At 38.6% G+C, this 20,742-nt stretch overlaps 1 protein-coding gene across 5 annotated transcripts in view; it reads left to right on the top strand.

Moving 5' to 3' along the window:
• Rfx3 (regulatory factor X3) overlaps window positions 1–20,742 on the top strand; it is a 276,587-nt gene that overhangs the window by 121,268 nt on the left and 134,577 nt on the right. For all 5 annotated transcript variants that reach the window (XM_060388037.1, XM_060388031.1, XM_060388051.1 and 2 more), the window contains one exon: window positions 673–797. In XM_060388037.1, coding sequence (XP_060244020.1) covers window positions 681–797 — 117 coding nt within the window. In that variant the 5' untranslated portion in view covers window positions 673–680. The remainder of the gene's footprint in view (window positions 1–672; window positions 798–20,742) is intronic.

Below are 20,742 nucleotides of genomic sequence, written 5' to 3'. Positions count from 1 at the left end.
TGTCTAGCTTGTCTTCTCTGCAACTATCTCTCTAAAACTTTCCTGGAAAGGTCTTGGTTAAAAATCTCTCTCTTTCACTGCCCTGCCCTTAAATAGCCTCTCCTTCTGCCCTGTTCTTCTTAGAGTTGGGTGCATCCTGTCTCTGACTTATTCTGTCCAGTCTTTCTCTGATTCATCACTTTGCCCCTCAAATGGATGTCACTATCAAACTTGGCTGCTTCCTTCTATAAACTAACTTACCTTCATGGTTTCGGAATAAAGGTGTGCAATAAGAGCATGTCTGTATTCCAGCCAGATCATACTGCAATCCACGGTGTATCTGCATTTCTACTGGATCACATAAACCTAGAAGGTCTTTGGATATGATCTCTTGCCAGAGCAGCAATGTGGCTAGATTTAAATTTCTCTAAAGCCTCAAAAAGTATCTAGAAAGTATGGTTCATTACATAGGCATCTATTTCAGATTGTGTACTGAGATCTTGAGTTTCTTGACTATTTTAGATCATGGTTCATTAAAGGTCAAAATGACTAAAAAGGTGGATGGGTTATCATGACAGTGTGTTGGAGTGAGAGGTATTGTATGTTCGAAAGCCTCGGTATAGGATTTTAACAACTGCAATGAGGCTTATCATGCAAGGCCAACACTTTATAAACTGTTTTCATATATTCCAGAGACCATCATGCAGACTTCAGAGACGGGTTCAGACACAGGTTCGACAGTGACTCTACAGACATCTGTGGCTAGCCAAGCAGCAGTGCCTACACAGGTGGTACAGCAAGTGCCAGTCCAGCAGCAGGTAAGGACCTGTTATTCCAAGAGAGGTGCTGTTCATTATGATGACTGTCTAACAGAGCTTACTTCACAGATTACTAGGAACTTACTATCTTGCTTCCTGGGAGGACTGACACAGGCACAGTTCACTTTGTATGTTGGGCCAGCAAACATTTCTTGGATATTTTCCTGGTGTGTCAGGTCCTTTCCTTTCTGGGCTGTAGAGCGAATGAGACAAATGTATAGACCATGTTCTTCTTCTGAGAGCTTCTCCTTGTATTTATAGGGAGGTGATTTTTCAAATTTGTCCACTTTAAGTTTTCTCCGTTTTTTTTTTTTTTCTCACTGCTTACTAGAACTTCCAATCTCTTTTATATTGAAACGTTACCAATAATATTTTTCACTCAGGTTGGGTTGCACTTAGTAGTGGGAAGCATAATGTGTACTTTATCGGCAAGGATTTTTGCCTTTGTAGTGTTTTAGAAACTGCCGTGGCACTATTTGGCTGCTAAATACTATTTAATAAAAATAAAATTATCTTAAAGGTCTGTAGATCTGACTCATCCTATTTAAAGACTTGCAGAAGAATTCTCTTGATACTTTGATTCTTTGGTCCTGGAAATCTTCCAGATTTTATGAATAGTTGCCTTCCCTTTATTTTCTGTTTCTGTTCTCATACACTTTCTCGTTTGACTTTCATCTTTTTCTTTTTAACTTGTTATTAATTTCTACTATCATACTTCTATTGAAAACTGTTTATGTTTACTCTTGTAACATTACGTTTTATTTTGTGGTTCTTATTTCTTCTTTTTCTATGAAGGTACTAACTTTTACTAAGTTGGTGACATTTCTGTTCATATGATTTATTTCAAGATAATTTGTTAGGGTAGCATGTGGTGATGTATACATATATCAGAACTGGGTTGGCTGAGGCACAAGGAACAGAAGTTTGAGGCCAGCCTGAGCTATAAAGTATAGCTTAGTTCTAAAAACCAAATTAACAGCTAAAATTTAAAAGATACCAGAGTATTCTTGCTTTCTAAAACATTCTTTTTGTTTTTGAGATTATAATCTTTCATAATTTCCCCGTCCCTATTTTCTGTCTATACCCTCTTATATACCCCTACTTGTTTTCTTTCTAATCCATGGCCTCTTTTTACACTAATTTTTGATACCTGTGTACATTTATATGTATATACATATATATTCTGAAATACATAAATTCAATCTGTTTAATGTTATTTGTATATATGTTTTCAGTGTGGACCATGTTTTTATTGAATAATTGGTGGGTGTGTTCTTCCCTGGGGAAGACTATTTCTCCCACTTTCAGCATTTCTTAGTTGCCTGTAATTTTTTCGTGTAGTGTTAAGGCCTTTTAATCTTTCATCTGGCCACTTTGGTGTATCTATTGTTGTTCCTTTTCAGCTCAAGTTTGGGCAGGCATGTTAGTGAGACTTTATGGGTGTACTTTATTACATTACTAAGAGAGAGCTTTTATCATTTCTTTTTACTCCCTCTTCTTTATTGTTCTCAAGTCCTTAGGTTTGATGTTTTTTTATGTTGCTGTGTTTGTTCTGGATTTTTGTTTGTTTGTTTGTTTTTGGGACTAGGCAAAGGGAAATTTTATTGATGGGGGTAACTATACTTATCTGTGGGTATAAAGACAAATATTTCAAAAGTAATTAAAAAATATTTAGAAAGTAATTGAGGGTTATGCTGGTTTAATAAAGTGGTGGTTATAGATTCACCTCCAAGATCCATGATTTCACTATCCTTGGGTAGTTGATTAGTCATGATTTCCCTTTTTCGATTGGGCCTTAAGTTCAATTACAAGGATGTTGGTTACTGTCAAGGTATCTGTACCATTATTGCACTTTTGTGTTGTCATGCCATGCTGGTGGTTGTTGTGGTTCATAAATGTCATAGCTGGGTAGGACTATTAGTTGTTTCCTTCCGTTAGGAGTTGACTTATCACCTACTGGTAGCATGAAAGCTAGTCTTCAGTGATGGAGCCCTCAGGTTGATTCCAGCTCAGTGGCCTCTTGGAGTTATGTTTGGAGTGGATGGTACCTTCACCAATAGGTACTTATGTCTACCTCTAAGGATGCAACCAAGGCTAAAAGCAATAATAACAGTAGCATGTAGTATTTTGGGAGCCTCTTGGACAATGCTACCACGAGTTCAAAATAGGGGTTCTAATGCTTAGTGTTTGGTGGGTTTGTTAGATGCCCTTTGGCTCTTATAGGGAACCTTGTCAGCCCAGATGAGAAGATGTAACATTTAAACTACACATGCATATTTATATGTAGTCCTATATAGGTTTTGTTTGTAAATTATAGTGTAACTTCTTACAACTATTCAAACATCCTTATCGCTATTTTACCCTTCTCCCTTGTTCTTCTGTATTTTCTTCCCCTCCATAATTGGATACCTTCATTTCCCTATTTCCCTGATCAAATCACTTGAACCTTGCTATTCTTCTCTCTAATGCTTCCCTACTCCCTCACTTTGGTAGTGGTCCCTTTTTACTTTTCTGGTTTCTGCTGTTACTTAAGGTTATGTACTCACATCTGATGAGAGAACATGCAATGTTTGTCTTTCTGGGTCTAGATTACCCCACCCAATATGGTCTTTTCTAGTACCATTCATTTACCTGCAAAGTTCATGATTCTATCTTCTTTATGGCTCAGTAGTGCTCCATAATGTATATGTGTAATGTAATGTAGATGTGCCATGTTTTTATCATCAATTTGTTAGTTAATGGACATTTAACTTGTTTCCATTTCCTAGCTATTGTCAATAGAATAGCAATGAACACAGCTGAACAAGTATCTCTGGAATAGGATGTTGAATCCATAGGGTGTATGCCAAGGAATGGTAGAGGTGGGTTACATGATAGTTTTATTTTTAGATTTTTGACAGTTCTTCACACTGATTTCCACAGTGACTGCCCCAGTTTACATTCCCATCAAGAGCATGTGAGGGTTCCCATTTCTCAGTATCTCCTTCAACATTTGTTGTTGGTTGTTTTGTTGATCTTTCCTATTCTGACTAGCATATGATGAAATCTCAAAGTTGTTTTGATTTCTATTCCCTAATTGCTAGGGACAATGAACATTTTTTGAGATACTTCTTAGTTATTTTTCTCCCTTATTTTGAGATCGCTCTGTTTAGGACCCAAGCCCATTTTATAAAATTGTTGAGTTCTTTTATATTCAAGATATTAATCCTCTGATATATATAGCTGGCAAATATTCTATCCCATTCTATGGGCTTCCTCTTCATTCAGTTGCTTATTTCTTTTGCTGTGCAGAATATTTTTTTGTTTTAGGAAGTCCTTCTTTGCCCATAATTTTTGTATATACGAAGTTCTATTAAGAAAGTCCTGACTTACATCTATATTTTATAGGTTACTGTTTATTTTTTTTCTAGTAGTTTCACTATTTCAGGTTTCATGTTTATCTCTTTCATCTATTTGGAGTTAGTTTTTATGCAAGGTGACAATTTTGGTGTTGTTGTTCATTGGCATGTGAATGTCCAGGGTTTTTTTTTTTTAGCCCCATTTGTGGAAGATGTTTTCTTTTTTCCAGCCTATGTTTTTGGCATCTTTGTCAAATATCTAGTGGTTGAATTTACATATGCTTATGTTTGGGTCTTAGATTTCTGTTCTGTTGGTCTACATACCTTTTTTGATGCCAGTACTATCTTTCTTTCTTTCTTCTTTCTTTCTTTCTTTCTTTCTTTCTTTCTTTCTTTCTTTCTTTCTTTCTTTCTTTCTTTCTATATCTCACTGTGGCTCTACAGTACATGTTAAGATACAGATAGACCAGGGCACTGGATATGGGACCTGGGCTGGATCTCACAGGTTAGGAGGGCATGTGGATAGAAAGCATCAGGAAAACTCACCAGGCTAAATCCTGTGGTTTCCCATTTTGTTTTTTGTCTATAGTATCCATGTTAAACAATGGGCTCAAATGTAAGTAACCTTTGGGTATTTATCCAAATTTAAAATGTATGAAGCCACACAAGGAAGTGACATAGAAAGATTTTTTTATTTGTTTCAGGCTACTCTGGGCTACCAAGAGAGCACCAGCCTATCATAGGCTTTCTTATCAAATTTTGTCTAAAACAAATAAAAATAAATAAATAATAAAAAACCTACACGTAAGAGCAAACAAAATAAAATAGAGGCATAGGAAGCTGGTCGGAATGCGTTTGTGGGTACTGTCACCTTTGAACTGGGGTTATGTGGCTGCCTTGTACTTTAGGGTCTTACCAAGGTTAATAACCTTGCCTTTCCTTTCTGGTGTATCTACCAAAACCTCACTCAGCCTCCTACACAGAGGTTAAATGAATGTTTGGCTGGATGTTGGGACTTGAGTGGGGGAAGACAAAAAGGTTTTTATTGTTCTTTATGTTTCTTTCCGAGCCTCCAAGCCCAATATGGCTTTTATTTATTTGTCTTCCTCAGTGTAGGTATCGAACCAAAATTAAACTTCTAAACATTTCATGAAAGTTAAGGAACTTTTTTGACCTTACTGTGTGAGGTTGATAGGATTTTACTGCTTCTTAAATAGAACTGCTTTGTGTGTATAAAATTAATAAAAACAAAAAAGTACCATTATGATGGTGCATGTTTATAATCTAAGCACTTGGAAGGCTCAGTAGGTTAGAGTCCAGGTTGAAGTACATAGCAAGTTCAAGGCCATACTGTAGGACACAACAAAGTTCTCTCACATCTATGCCACTCAAAAGAAGCCTGCTACCAGAAGTAGAAAGTCAGCATCACCAGCTATAAATAGCTGATTGCGCACACACATGCACACACATGCACATACACTCATATTTCATTCTTGTCCACAGAGCGGAGGATGGGAGAGTCTCTTATACATATGGCTTCTTTTAAAACTTCCAAGCTGTTCACTATATGGAACATGCCTTTCAACAGGCATGTTTTCAGTTCCTCAAGTCCTTTCCTCTAGGGCGTTCAAGGCAGGTGATACCTTAGGTGGACCATAGGTGAGAATTCTCATTTTCTTTTTGTCAACACTGTTTTATTTCACATAGTTGCCTAGTGTTAGATTTGCTTGGAAACACTTGTTCTATCTTCATACTGGCCTATTGGGAAGGATTTTTTTTTTTCTCGTTTGTCATCCCTTCCTCCCTTCTCTTTGTTCGTTCTCTTTTTCTCCCTGCCTACTAGAAGAGTTTCTTGTTAGCGGTTCTCTGGGGCTGTCCTTGTGGGATATAACCGTCCATAACTGATCATAATAGTACTTGTAATATTTGAATTTTTAATTTTTTTGAGTTTTCAAACTGTATTAGAATACTGTTGAATGCTTTTAGCTTTTGTTTTTGACACTGGTGGATATTAATAGATACTGTAATAAGAATATTGATGTTAAAGATAGTTAATTCTGTTGTTTCAACTTTTTGGTATAACTTCCTTAGAAGTGAATTTTTTTAATTTTTATTTTTTTAATATTAGTTAGTTTGTTAACTTTGTATCCCTGCTGTATCCCACTCCCTCTTTCCTTCCCAATTGTACCCAATTGGGAGGAATTGTTCCCAATTGTGGAGGAATGGATACAGAAATTGTGGTACTTTTACACAATGGAATACTACTCAGCAATTAAAAATGAGGAAATCATGAAATTTGCAGGCAAATGGTGGGACCTAGAAGTGAAATTTTTTAAATACACATCTTGTCTTTATAAAAGTACTAGCTTGGACTATGAGGTATCTGTAGACTAATGCCTAGACATGGACTCTTTGCCCTTAAATTATTACAGTAGTATTATTCTTTTTATTCTTTTTTTTTCTTTATTAATTACACTTTATTCACTTTGTATCCCCCCTGTGTCCCAACCCCTCCCTTCCTCCACCCTCTGCATGCATGCCCCTCTCCAAAGTCCACTGATAGGGGAGGACTTCTTTTCCTTCCTTCTGATCCTAGTCAATTAGGTCTCATCAAGAGTGGCTGCATTGTCATCTTCTGTGGCCTGGTAATGCTGCTTCCCCCTCAGGGGGAGGTAATTAAAGAGCAGGCCAATCAGTTCATGTCAGACAGTCCCTGTTCCTATTACAATGGAACCCACTTGGATACTGAGCTGCCATGGGCTACATCTGTGCAGGGGTCTTAGGTTATCTCCATGCATAGTCCTTGGTTGGAGTATCAGTCTCAGCAAAGACCCCTGTGCTCAGAATTTTTGGATCTGTTGCTCTCTTTGTGGAGTTCCTGTCCTCTCCAGATCTTACTGTTTCCCACTTCTTCCATAAGATTCCCTGCACTCTGCCCAAAGGTTGCCCACAAGTCTCAGCATCTGCATTGATAGTCTGCAGTACATAACCTTTCAGAGGTCCTCTGTGTCAGGCTCCTGACTTGTTCCCTCTTTTCTCCTTCTGATGTCCATCCTCTTTGCCTTTCTGGATAGGAATTGAGCATTTTAGCAAGAGTCCTTCCTCTTGATTAGTTTCTTTAGGTGTACAGATTTGAAGAGATTTATCCTATATTATATGTCTATATGAGTGAATATATACCATGTGTGTCTTTCTCCTTCTGGGATAGCTCACTCAGGATGATCTTTTCCAGATCCCACCATTTACCTGCAAATTTCATGATTTCCTTGTTTTTTATTGCTGAGTAGTATTCCATTGTGTAGATATACCACAATTTGTGCATCCATTCATCCACTGAGGGGCATCTGGGCTGTTTCCAGCTTCTGGCTATTACAAATAAGGCTGCTACAAACATGGTTGAGCAAATGTCCTTATTGTGTACTTGAGCCTCTTTGGGGTATATGCCTAGGAGTGGTATAGCTGGATCTTGAGGAAGACCTATTCCTAGTTGTCTGAGAAAGCACCAGACTGCTTTCCAGAATGGTTGTACAAGTTTACATTCCCACTAGCAGTAGAGGAGGGTTCCCCTTTCTCCACAACCTCTCCAGCATGTGTTGTCACTTGAGTTTTTGATCTTAGCCATTCTGATGGGTGTAAGGTGAAATCTTAGGGTTGTTTTGATTTGCATTTCCCTGATGGCTAATGAGGTTGAGCATTTCTTTAAGTGTTTCTCTGCCATTCGATATTCCTCTATTGAGAATTCTCTGTTTAGCTCTGTACTGCATTTTTTAATTGGATTACTTGATTTTTTGCTGTTTAACTTCTTTAGTTTTTTATATTTACTGGATATTAGTCCATTGTCAGATATAGGGTTGGTGAAGACCTTTTCCCAATCTGTAGGCTGTCGTTTGTTCTGACAGTGTCCTTTGCTTTACAGAAGCTTTTCAGTTTCATGAGGTCCCATTTATTGATTGTTGCTCTTAGAGCCTGTGCTGTTGGTGTTCTGTTCAGGAAGTTGTCTCCTGTTCCCCACTTTTTCTTCTAAGCGGTTTAGAGTGTCTGGTTTTATGTTGAGATCTTTGATCCACTTGGACTTTAGTTTTGTGCAGGGTGATAAGTATGGATCTATTTGTGTTTTTCTACATGTAGACATCCAGTTAGACCAGCATCATTTGTTGAAGATGCATAGCTTATTCTTTACAGCAGTCATTTTATGCCTGCCTCTAGGACCTTCTAATCCTCCTTGACCTAACAGAATTAAACTTCTAGGAGAGGTAACCCCTCTTCGCTAGTTCTTAACCAGATGAGGTTCTTTTAATGGTAGAACTGTGACAAAAGAAAGAATTTCAGTCCTTATTTTATTTCTGGATATTAGATATTCACAGATACTGCTGACATTGATGATGAATCTTGAAGCATTGAAACTAGAGCTCAACGAGGATGTTTTTGTTTCGTTTCTGGCTCCTTTCAGATTTCCCAGGAGCCTTTGAAGCTAGCTTTAGTTCTCTAACTCTGCCTTAATTTTCTTTGTTTTTTTTTTTTTCTTTCTTTCAGAGTCAGCAAGCATGCCATCTGTATATTTTACCTGCTACTGGAGTTCTTGGCTTGACAGACTTCTAGTGATTTCAAGAGACACATACATACATACATACATACATACATTCATATACTGGCTGGGCTGGACCACCTGCTCTAATATGCCTGTTAATGACATGCCTGGTGGTAAAAAGCGAATAGAGGAGAGTTGCCTAGCACATTGGGAAAATGAACAAATAATGGGATCCAGTGACCCTATGTTCATATTTAGGGTATTGAAATTAAGTATAGGTTTAAAAAAAGAAGTAATTAGGGCAAGGGTACAAGAGGTACCCTGGTTAAGGTGTGGTTGATGTTACTCTATAACGTCATCTGAAGACGTCACTGTTATTTGAGAGAATTAACCTGGTTCCTATATTGGGAATGGCTCCAAGGGCTGGCCACTCTCATAGGGGTTTGACATCATTTGGCAGGGGTAGGAGGCAGGCTTTGCTGTTTTTGAAATACAAAGTTGCAGAAGGACAGAAATGTACCCCTATATCTACAGCTTTGAATAGCAATATGATAGGTGATATGACACATAATCCTTGATTGTTTACCAGTGATCTTATTCATGATGACAAACAGAGAGACAGGAGATGAAGGCAGACATGGCAGGCTTTCATCCTGCTTTTACTTATCTTGTGGGCTCAAGCGAGAAGTCAATGCCTTTTAAACAAAAATAGTTTCTTAGTAACTATCATATTAGAGCTTACCAAGGACATTTTACCAGAGGGGATGATTTTTAAGCCAAGGTTGTTGTTCATTTTGGTTTTTTATAAAAGAAAATATAGGCAAGAAGTTTATAAAATAGGATGCAATTATAGTAGGGTTAGGAAAAGGAGGAGAAAGGGAGTTAAGAAAGGCAATATACTATTCCCCATTGGACTATCAATGGCCTGAGGCATTGAGCTGTTCCTTATGTTCTTGAAGATCTGTCTGGAGTTGTCAGTTCTTGTCTTTTACTATACACGACTGGTTGACATAGAAGCAACCTGAGGAGGAGGCAAAGGCCACCCTTCTCTGCTGTTAGTAGTTCTAATCTTTGCCAATTTTGTAGCACTATAGCAGCATGAGTCTGTCTGGCCTTGCAGGGTGAGGATGGTCTGAGCCACCCTTTGAAGGTCCTGGATGAACTGAGAGGAAAACTGACAGCAGACAGTTAGGGAAGTAGTTAGTCTCACTCTTGCAGTGATGACTCCAGCAGTTATACCCAGGACTGCAAGAAGGGGTAGGACCCGAACCATTTGTTTGTCATGTCATGTTGTACTTGTAAAAACTATTTGTAAAAACTCTGTGATAGGAACCAGGAAGGGTTTTTCTCTGGGTACCACCCCAACTTTTGGGAAAAGGAACACCAGGGCACAAGTCTTGAACCATCTTGGTGTCTGAAGCAATAGCATATTTCACTTTTTAGACTGCCTTATGTAGGAAGAACTGCCATTTGTGTGCCAAGTGTAGGTGGCCTGAGATAGGGTTCTCTCAAGCTTTTTTTAGGATCTCAATGCAAAAGTGAGATAGGGGATGTCCTGGGGTTGGTCAGGGGATGAAATTTGAAATGTTGAGAAGTGAGACAGAGTGAGAAGGGGTGAGTCAAATCTGGAAGTTGTAAGGCCAGATCCTGGAGGAGGGCCTGTTGAAGCTTATGAAAAGGCTTGGTGATGGGTGCAAGAAGGGCTGTGTGTGACGGCCCAAGGGCCACTTGATATAAGGAGCAAGAGAGAAGAGAGAAAGAGGGAATCCAAGAGTATTAAGTCAGCCATCCCTTGGAAGAATAAAATTTCCTCCTTTATTGTGGGGACTATGAGTGACTGAATAAAGTCTTTTCTATCTAGGATAATGATCTTGTGAGCTGGAGTAATAGATAGTCCCAAATAAGTAATCTGAGGGGTGTACAGCTGGACCTTAGAGGGTGAGATCCTATCTTCTTGACCAGATAGAATCTTTAGTTAGAGTAGAGGTGTCAGCCTGGTTAATTTGTAGGGATGGACTACAAAGGAGAAGATGATTTTCATATTGTAAAAGCTTGGATTTAGGAAGAGACAAAGAGAGTAAGTCAGAGGCCAAAGTCTGGCTGAATAAATGTGTGCTGTCTAAGAATCTCTGGGGTAGGAAGGTGAGTTGGTCCAAGTAAAGGCAAAGATACTTTGAGACTGGGGATCGAGAAGAAAGGAAAAGAAGGCATCCTTGATGTCTAGGACAAAGAACTGAGAGGTCTCACAGGGCATGGTTGAAAGAAGAGTATATAAAATAAATAAATAAAATTCCTATTTAAAGCCAGGTCTTTAGTCCCAGCACATGGGGTGACAGAGTCAGGCAGATCTCTGTGACTTTGAGGCCAGCGTGGTCTACAGAGTGAGTCAGGACAGTCAGGGATACACAGAGAAACCCTGTGTGGGAGAAAATGTTGTTAAATATAATTAGATCTGATTAAGGTATTTTTGAAATAAATGTTTCTACTTTGAATTGTTTAGCCTTCGGCCTGAGATGCTGGGTGCTTGTCAACCCAGTGCTGTTGTTTTTATAAAGAAACACATACAGACTGGGAAGGTAGAGTTCATACCATGTGGCTTAAAAAGCAATGAAAGTGAGGGTGATCAGTGCGGAGACTGCATATATAAATATTTGAGACATGCTTAAACACATGTTATTGAACAGAAAATAGTTTGGCCTGTTCCCCCAACACCTGTGTTATAGGTGTGTCCGCTGGTGTGTTTGATCCCAAAGATGGGCTTGCTACCAAGGAAAAAAAATCCCTGAGTAAAAGAGCTGCATCATGAAATGAATTGGAAGATGGTCTCCAAGTGTTTTGGTTTTAAATGTCTGTGCTGCAACAAAGCTTGTTCACATGAGCTGTGTATGAAAATACAAATACATCACATGGATTGTATGTGGAATATAAATACATCACAACATATACATGTACAACTGTACCACATAGAAAGGCGAATAACATTTCTAATACTGTCATAGTTCTAATATCTAATACCTGAGGCTAAACGTCTTGCAAAAATATTCTCATGCTTTTCATTCACAAGAAACATGTTTTACAAATATGTTCTGAGAATAAATTGTTTTGAAATCTCCCCTCCCCCCTAAAAAGAAAGAAGAGTATATGAGCTGGGTACTATAGGGTAGAGTAACCACTACAGAGTTCATACATTGGATATCCTGAGCCAAGTGGTTGGTTGTGGTTTTTTGTTTGTTTTATTTTATTGTTTGTTTGTTTGTTTTTTCTTTTTTTAACTCTGAGTATGAGGGCATGAAAAGGAGAAGATGTGGGACACGAAAGGCTTAAGTCCCCTAAGAATTTAGAGAGAGAGTGTGTATTGATCCTGGCTGATGTAATTAGTAGGGTTTTGAAATTGGATGACATGACAGGAATAATGCTCGGCTTTTGGGTGTCCCTGGAAGGTCAGTAAAGTGAAATGTATGTCAGATTGTGTAGTTTGCAGGAGACAGGGAAAGAGACCATCTAGGGAGCCTGGGGGCTCACACTTTGACTATGAGGTTCCTTCCTAGCAAGGGGACAAAACAAGATGGTACCACTAGGAAGGAATGGGTAAGGGGGATACCCTAATGATACAACTAAGTCATAGCAGTTCATGAAGTTGGTAAAGCTGTCCCCCTACCCTGGCAATAGGGGAGTGAGCAGGAAAGGTAGGTCCCCAAAATTTTGTGTAAGTGGTCCCAATGTCCAAAAGGAAGGAGATGGGTTTTCTTGATACCATAATTACATGGGGCTCACTGTAGAGATGACGAAGTTTGGTCCAAGGTATTCCATAAATAGACCTAGGAGATCAGCTGAAGGGCAATTTGGGACTGATGTTCCCATGCCACTAGGGATACGAGGGCATTCAATAGCCCACTCTCCCTCATAGTTGTACGTTAGACGTAGTCAGGATGGTTTTTGAGGGTTGGGGTAGGTCCAGGACCATTGACCCTCCTGAAAGCACTTGAAGTAGGGACCCATAGGTTTTCAGACTCTCAGAGGCAAGGGACAGTTGCTATGGCCAGCTGAAAGGCCTTAGCCAACATCAGGAATTTTTGTTTTCATGCTTTGTCATCTCTCCACAGCATTGTGGTATAAATATTTATTACTGATTTATCTTTCAGTAAAGCAGCGGTCAATTCTAAACCAGCTGTATCTCCAAATCACTGCACAGAGACTGGGATTTATTTAACTAACCTAGAGCACGATGCTGGCCAATAGTTATTCCATTCTAAACCTCTAAGCCCACATAGTTTTCTACCATTCAGATTCACCCATTATACTTGCTTTTAGTCATACCTTAGGTCTGGTACATCCCTCCTCATGGTCCCAAGTTCTGTTCTGGTGACCTCTGCTGCAGAGTCTCTGCTCCTCTCTCCTCCTCGCTCGACGAGAATGTCCCACCTTATTCTCTCCATTGCACAGCATTGGGGCTGGTTGTTTAATTGACAACACAGAGAACAAATGGTGGCATGGTTACACAAACTTGAGACAGGTGATGCTTAGAATAAGCATCAGAGTGCAATGTCTGGATTGAAACCAGATTGTGGGGTAGAGAAATCAGCATTTCAATGAACAAGGGTATAAATTATATACATTCCAAAAGAACATTATATCAACATTTCCCCCTTTAAGTCCAATAAAAAGGCTCCTTTTCTTTCAATACAATAATAATTATTTGAAAACTGTTAGGTAAAATTTACATGTGCAATGTCTAGTCCACATGCATTTGGCAATTTAGGAGAAAGTATTTGATTAATCTATTCTATATTGACAAGCTTAGAGTTCTATACATAAATTAACTTTCATCCTTATTGGTATTACTTATATGAAAACATTTTCTTAAATTCTAAACAACTTAAGCTTAATTGTGGAACTATAACTATTTGGTCTTCAACCTCTTCAGAGACTTGTAAAGGAATAAAATTAGTTACTAGAGTAAATAGGAAGTGTATGTTAGCAACTTCCAAAAAATAAAAATAAAAAAACTGACAAAGACAGTTTGCTGCCTGAACAGTCACCCATAACTCAAAACATTGGAGCATCATCTTTAGCCTTCTGGCTCAGAATATTTGACAGACATAAATGTGAAGCAGGAACTATTTAGGACTTGCTTACCCTGTCTTGGCAGAGTTCAGCAGTCTACTTGTTCTACAATTAAGCTTGCCCATTTTTGGCAGATTCTGTCTGTCAAGGGTATTTTCTTTACCTGAGTGGCTTGTTTGCCATATTTGATGCCATCTCCATATGGAGGTTCTTCAATGCTCATCATCTTCTTTGAAATAGGTAGGGTGCTGCCAGGAGATGACCTGTCTCATTGTCAAAGAATCCTTAATAACAAATAAAAAAGACATTTTAAAATGCTGTATTGTATAGGTCTCTGAAAGTTTTTGAAGACTTTCCTATCTTTATGTAATTGATCTGTCTACAAAATCATGTCTATCTGTTACACCTAGAATGTAAACTCCTGTGATAAATTAGACTAGTGCCTGAGAAGACTATGAGTTGATTGACTAGCAATTAACTTGCATTGCCTAATACCGTGAACAGTTTTAAATAGCAGTTTAAAAGTATTGGAAGTAACCTTGAATTTGTATCAATATACTAAAGCTTATACCAATGTATCAAAAACAGACTTATTTTTATATCAATATACAAAATCCTATACCAGAGTTAAAATTAACCTTATTTGAGAATAACAAATAAAAACTTAAGTTGAGTAGATTCAAATCATCTACCTTTTATCTTATTATTCTTATAAGATATCCTTGTATTTCCCTTTATTTTTTTTAACCCCTTTTCTCCTTATCTAAGAAAGAAAGAAAAAGAAAAGAGAGAAATCCCTGAGTCTTACCTTGTTTCTCTCTGAATAAGACCATTAATAATTAATAACCCTCTCCCAAAGACAATAAACATTAATGTTCTTTTGGAATGTATATAATTTAACCTTGTTCATTGAAATGCTGATTTCTCTACCCCACAATCTGGTTTCAATCCAGACATTGCACTCTGATGCTTATTCTAAGCATCACCTGTCTCAAGTTTGTGTAACCATGCCACCATTTGTTCTCTGTGTTGTCAATTAAACAACCAGCCCCAATGCTGTGCAATGGAGAGAATAAGGTGGGACATTCTGGTCAAGAAGGGAGGAGAAGGAAGCAAGGAGGAGGGAGGAGCAGAGACTCTGCAGCAGAGGTCACCAGAACAGAACTTGGGACCATGAGGAGGGATGTACCAGACCTAAGGTATGACTAAAAGCAAGTATAATGGGTGAATCTGAGTGGGAGGAAACTATGTGGGCTTAGAGGTTTAGAATGGAATAACTATTGGCCAGCATCGTGCTCTAGGTTAGTTAAATAAATCCCAGTCTCTGTGTGGTGATTGGGGTATATAGCTGATTTAGTAAAGATAAATCAATAGTAAATATTAATATCCACAACACCATGGTATACCTAAAAAGACATCACTAAAACTTCTGCTTATGGCATCAGGTGTCCCCTCTCTAGGCATGCTGTTACATGGCCATTGGGATTGGTTATCTAAGGAATATTGAGGCCAAATTTGATTGCAAAAACATATCAGTTTGGGACCCTTCAGGTTGGGTGCCAGGTGGAGAGGTTGGAGTTTTTCTAAAAGGCATCCCAAGAGGGAGTTAGAGGCTATAAATGACCCTGTTCCCGTGGATGAGAAATGGGGAGGAAAAAAGGTCACAGCAGCCTGTAGTCGAGGGTGTCCCTAAGACTCAGAGAGGACTGAACTAAGACCAAGCCATTTAGTGGGTCATCACCTCACTCACTGGTCGGGGGTCAGGCCCAACCTCCTTAGGAGACTGATGCCTCATCCCAGGGCTTTGGATGAGGTCTTCAGGCTGACCAGAAGACAATGAAAAACTGAGCTCAGGAACGAGCTCTTAAGGAAAGAGTCACATAGTATCATAAATGCTGGGAGGGCAGAGAGAATCTCTTGGTTTAAAGGCAGCTCGATGGGGAAGGCAAAAATGGGAGACAGGGAGAAAGGGTGACAATATCCCAGTCAGGCCTAAAGAAGCTACAGGCTTATGCTTCTGAGCACAGGGTGAGGAGAGGGTTGGGAGAGGGTTGGGGATTGGGAGGATAATGGTTGGTGTTGGAGGGTTGGTGAAGGGGACAGCTGTGGCCGTAAAGATCATGCCTGGGGGCACCTCCACCTTCAAGAGCACCAGAGAGGTTCCTAATACTGAGTGGTCACTTCCTTGAACTCTTTATTCCCACTTAAGGGGAGACTTACTGAATTACCACTGGCGAGGGGGATGCTGAGCAATTGGGTAGCCAGAAGTTGAGTCTGTTGCAGGTGGACTGGAGATGAGTGATGGGGACCCAAAGGTGAGACCAGGCACCGAGAGAGCCTATTCAAGTCACAGTGCCAGGGTAAGGGTACTTTTCTGGCACAAGGGTATCTTGGCAATTAGGAGCCAAGCAATACCACACCATGCAACAAACCTCATACAAGAGATTTACTGGGAAGAAGAACAGAATGGAATGTTGGAGAAAATATAAATATCGGGCTAATATGTTTGTTATTAAATAGCCTGTAATTATTTTGATGGTATTAACTAACCCACTATTATAAGACACAGATAGATTTTAGTGTAGCTTTATTTTAGCTGGGGCAAGGCAGTTTTTACCTCCTAAGCTACATTTACCTCCCAAGCCCCCATCCATCCTACACCCAGTCTAACCACAAGTTCTAGGCATGAGCTGTAGGTCCAGAACATTTTAAAAACAGGGAAAATAAAATAAAATTTCACATAATAAAATGTTATTCAAGGCAACTGGATGAACGGTACCTAAGATACTGTATTTAGGTTATTGGAGGTGAGAAGACTGCTAGTCCATTGATGCACTTACTAGGATCTTCCTACACCTGTGAGCCATTACCAGGGGGCATTCATGGATGGGTATAACATCCAGACTTTGTGGGCTGTAATGCAGTAGTGCATTGGACAGCTAGATGTTGCCTTTAAAGTCTGGGCTGTTGACTGTACATTGGAGTGACGGTGTATGTGATCATGTCTGAACAGCACACACACTTACTACATACATTCTAAGAGTGACTGTTTGTAGTCATCTCTACTGTGGCTTACAATGTCAGTGATGCCTTTGACAACCGTCTTTGATAGTAGGGTCTGAAGTGTTGAAACTGCAAACTGAGTATTGTTTGGTGCCTTCATGTAGCTCTTTCATCTGCCAGTCAGGTTCCTCTTGTCTTAGACCCTTTCGCCTAGGCAGAGGATCGACAGTCTCTGCTCTCATGCTGATGCTTCCTCCCCAGCTTCTGTCCTCTACTAACCCACCTGACATTAGGCTGCTTTAGCCAAATTATTTCCAATCATTTAGGAGTTTATGCTACTACTTCTTGGATGTTCTCTAGTTTCTCTTCATCTTTCTTAAGTTGGTGATCTGTTTTCTTTAACTACTTTTACAAAATTATACATTTATTACAGAGACATGTTAGAATGATTTAAATTTCTGGCCATAAGTAAAACTTTATACTTGGTTAATAATTTATCATTACTTCACTGCATTAAAATTTAAATGATTTGAGAATTTATAAGTCACTGAAATTATCCTAAAAGTCATAGCATATTTATACCAATTACTTAAGTTATTGTAATGTATCTCAGAGCTGTATAAGTGGAAACACTAATTTAATCCTAAGTACTTTGCTCTAATATAAATAAAGTATTAAAATTAAGCAGTAGGAATTGAATATGTTGTTAATGAAATTGAGTTAGCTATATTATTTTACAAGTCTCTAAATTTATTTGCTCTATCCTGTTAACTCCATTGGCATTTGTGTGTGTGTGGGGGGGGGGTTGCTACTGTTAAAAACAGAATTATCTGGCTTTTAAAAACATCATCTATGAAAGCTGTTACAAAATAAGTACTGATAGCAACTATTAATATCACATTTCAGTCACACACAGACACAGTTGCAAATAAACTAAGTGACTACTTCTGATAAGCTTTTCTCTTGAGTAGAGTAATTTAGTAATATTTTTGGTTAAAAGGGGATTCATTCTATATTAAAATAATCTTTCTTTGAATAATATGTTTGTTCATTACATTTTAGAGTATGTATCTTACAATTATCAGTAAATGATATTATTTGAACATTAAATTATTCTCCTACTTTTCTCAGGAGAGACATGCCATTTCTTACATTTAAATGTACACATGGATAGATGCCAGACACACATATAAAAACACTCACCAGAGCAAAGTCACTTATCTAGACATGGAAAATAAAAACATTGCATCTCAGCTTGTAATTGACTCAATACGTCTATTTTACACATAGTGGAGAAGTGTCAGATTACTGTTTTAGTTTTTATTAGCATGTGCTAAGCTGAAAAATGGGTTTCATTATGACATTTCGTACATGTATGTGATATAATCTTGTCATGTTTAAACTGCCTCCTCACCCCATCAATCAATCCTCTTTTGCGCTGTTTCCCTTCTTTCCTTATATGTTTTCAGATTTTTCCTCAGGCTCTCGTGGTTGTGAAGGAGGACCAGTGAAATATTTCATCAAGTCCCAGTAAATGTGCCTTTTAATTTGAGAGTTGATATGATTAGCATGTGTGGTAATGGCTAAAAGATATGTGCTGATAAATATCATGTTGTTCCATTTATAATCCTCATTTGCTTCTCCATTCTTCTAATGAGGATTACTCGGTCCCATTTTCATACGATTGTGTTTATTTTCCCCTTCTGTAAGATTCTGTTTTACTTACTTATCGCCATGACAGTGCTTGACAAAAGCAACTTAAGAAAAGAAGGGTTCATTCTGACTCGCGCTCCAAGGGTATATCCTATATTGGTGGTGAGGGCCAGTGCTTGGTGCAGCTGTCACACTGCATTTACCATCAAGAAGAAGAGCGACATGAATGTTGCTGCATGGTTCTCTTTCCTTTTCTATTCTGCAGCCCCAGGCCTAAGTTCACAGGATGGTGATGACACAACTACAGTGGCTCTGTCCACCTCAAGGAACCTAAACCAGGACGTCTCCCACATGCTTGCCCAGCAGTTTGTCTCCAGAGAAATTCCAGATAGCATCAAGTTGGAAGCCAAACTTACCATTCCAGATTCCTTTGTGTATCTTCTGCTGAACTAGCATAATGCTCATGAATTCCTTCCCCTTTCACTTCTCATGAAATATGTCTATTTAGCCTTTGATCCCCAACTATATTGTTGGTGAATAAAGTAATGTAGGTTGGTAGTTATTTCATTTCAGGGCTTGAAGGACATTATCCATGTCCTTTTAGTTTTCATGTGTTTTTTTTTCCTTTGAGGAACCTGCTGCTATTCTGTTAAGTTTGTGTGTGTTTGTATGTATCAGGATGCTTCACTCACATTTTTCATTTTCTTTTTATACTTAAACTTTTTAACTCTAAAATAATAGCATACATTATTTTCTGGTTCTATCTGTTTAGGGTCCCAAAATAATAGCATACATTATTTTCTGGTTCTATCTGTTTAGGGTCCCAAGAGTCCTCTCTATGTCTATCTTCGGGAATTCAAGGACTTTTCCTTTACTTTGTGAATGTTTTTTATGCTTTTAGCTTATGCCTCTCCCCTTTCTTTTATGCCTAGTACTTGTAAGCTTAGTCTTTTAAACATATGTTCAAGCCCTGCTTGTCTGCCATCCAGCAATATAATCCTTTGTTTAAGGTTTTTAACAGAATGTTTTTATTTGAATTAATGAGCTTTTGATTCCTAATTTTCCAGCAACTCATACCATTGTGTTCTTACCTGGCTTGTCTTTCTTGTTTTATGCCAAGATTTATTTGTATCCTCTTTTGTTCATGTGACTGAGTCCTATATAACTTCAGGGATCATTCTTACAATCATTCCTTTCAGTCCTTTGCTGTCTTTACACCCAGTTACTGTAGAATTCTTAACTTTGAGGGAAACCATCTTGCTTCTTTTTCTTATTTCTTGTGTTTCTGAACTGGAACTTAAGCATGTGGACCCAGGTAGTTGGGTTTTAATCTCTCTTGTTCTTTCAGTGGAAGTATTCACCAGGATTTGGGCTGGATTCGATCATGGCCAGATGGAAGTGAATTTTCCCACACTTGTAGTTAAGTTTGAGCTCAATAGCTACTCCCACCCCGTGTTTGCAAGGCACCAAAGATGATGCACAGCACCACGTAGAAGGAAGGAAACTAACTATAGTAGCAGTCACAACTTACAGAAAAAACAGTGAAGGAACTGGAAACAACTGCTACCATACAGCACAGTAACATCAGAAGAAAAAGGAGTAGAGAAACGCTGATTAGTCAGAATAGCAATGGGAAACAATACTAGAGAATATACTAGGAGAAAATAGCAAAAAATCGAGAATAGGCAAAAAATCGAGAATAGGGAAAACAAACAAAAGAGGGCATGGAAAAGAAAAAGCAGAAGAGGTCAAGCTAAGGATAAAATAAACAAGAAAATGAGATTTGTAGAGATTTATTTATTTGTATGTCATGTGTATCTGTGTTTTGCCTGCACCTATGTCTGTGTACTTCATGTATAGCCTATTCCCACAGAGGCCTGAAGAGGGTTCTGGAGTTAATGTTTTGAGCCACCATGTGGGTGTTGGGAACTAAACCCAAGTTCTCTACAGGGACAGCAAATATCTCAACCTCTAAGTTATGTCTCCAGCCACCAAAGCAGTTTTTTAAGATGAGAAAAATAAAGAGCAGGAACAAGACAGACAGAAATAATTTAAATAATTAAAATAAGAGCGGAGGAGTGAGGATTGTTATAACCTAGTGAGGTAGCACCTGTCTGTAACACCAGTAGAGACAGGAGGGGCTCTGTAAGGTCAAGGTAAATCTGTGTACAATGAGTTCTGAGCCACCCAGGTCTAAAGAGAGAGTAAGACTATCCAGGACATCAAACACTCTAAAACAAAACAAACAAACAAAAAACCAGAACTTTAACTATTAAGATCCAACTGATGTGGCCAAAGCTTATGATCCTGGTGCTATAAATATGAAAGAAAAAGAAATGGGAAAGTATATTTAAAAGTG

The sequence above is a fragment of the Meriones unguiculatus genome, chromosome 1 (assembly GCF_030254825.1).
Source record: "Meriones unguiculatus strain TT.TT164.6M chromosome 1, Bangor_MerUng_6.1, whole genome shotgun sequence".
Lineage (NCBI taxonomy): Eukaryota > Metazoa > Chordata > Mammalia > Rodentia > Muridae > Meriones > Meriones unguiculatus.
This window is presented reverse-complemented; position numbering and strand designations above follow the sequence as displayed.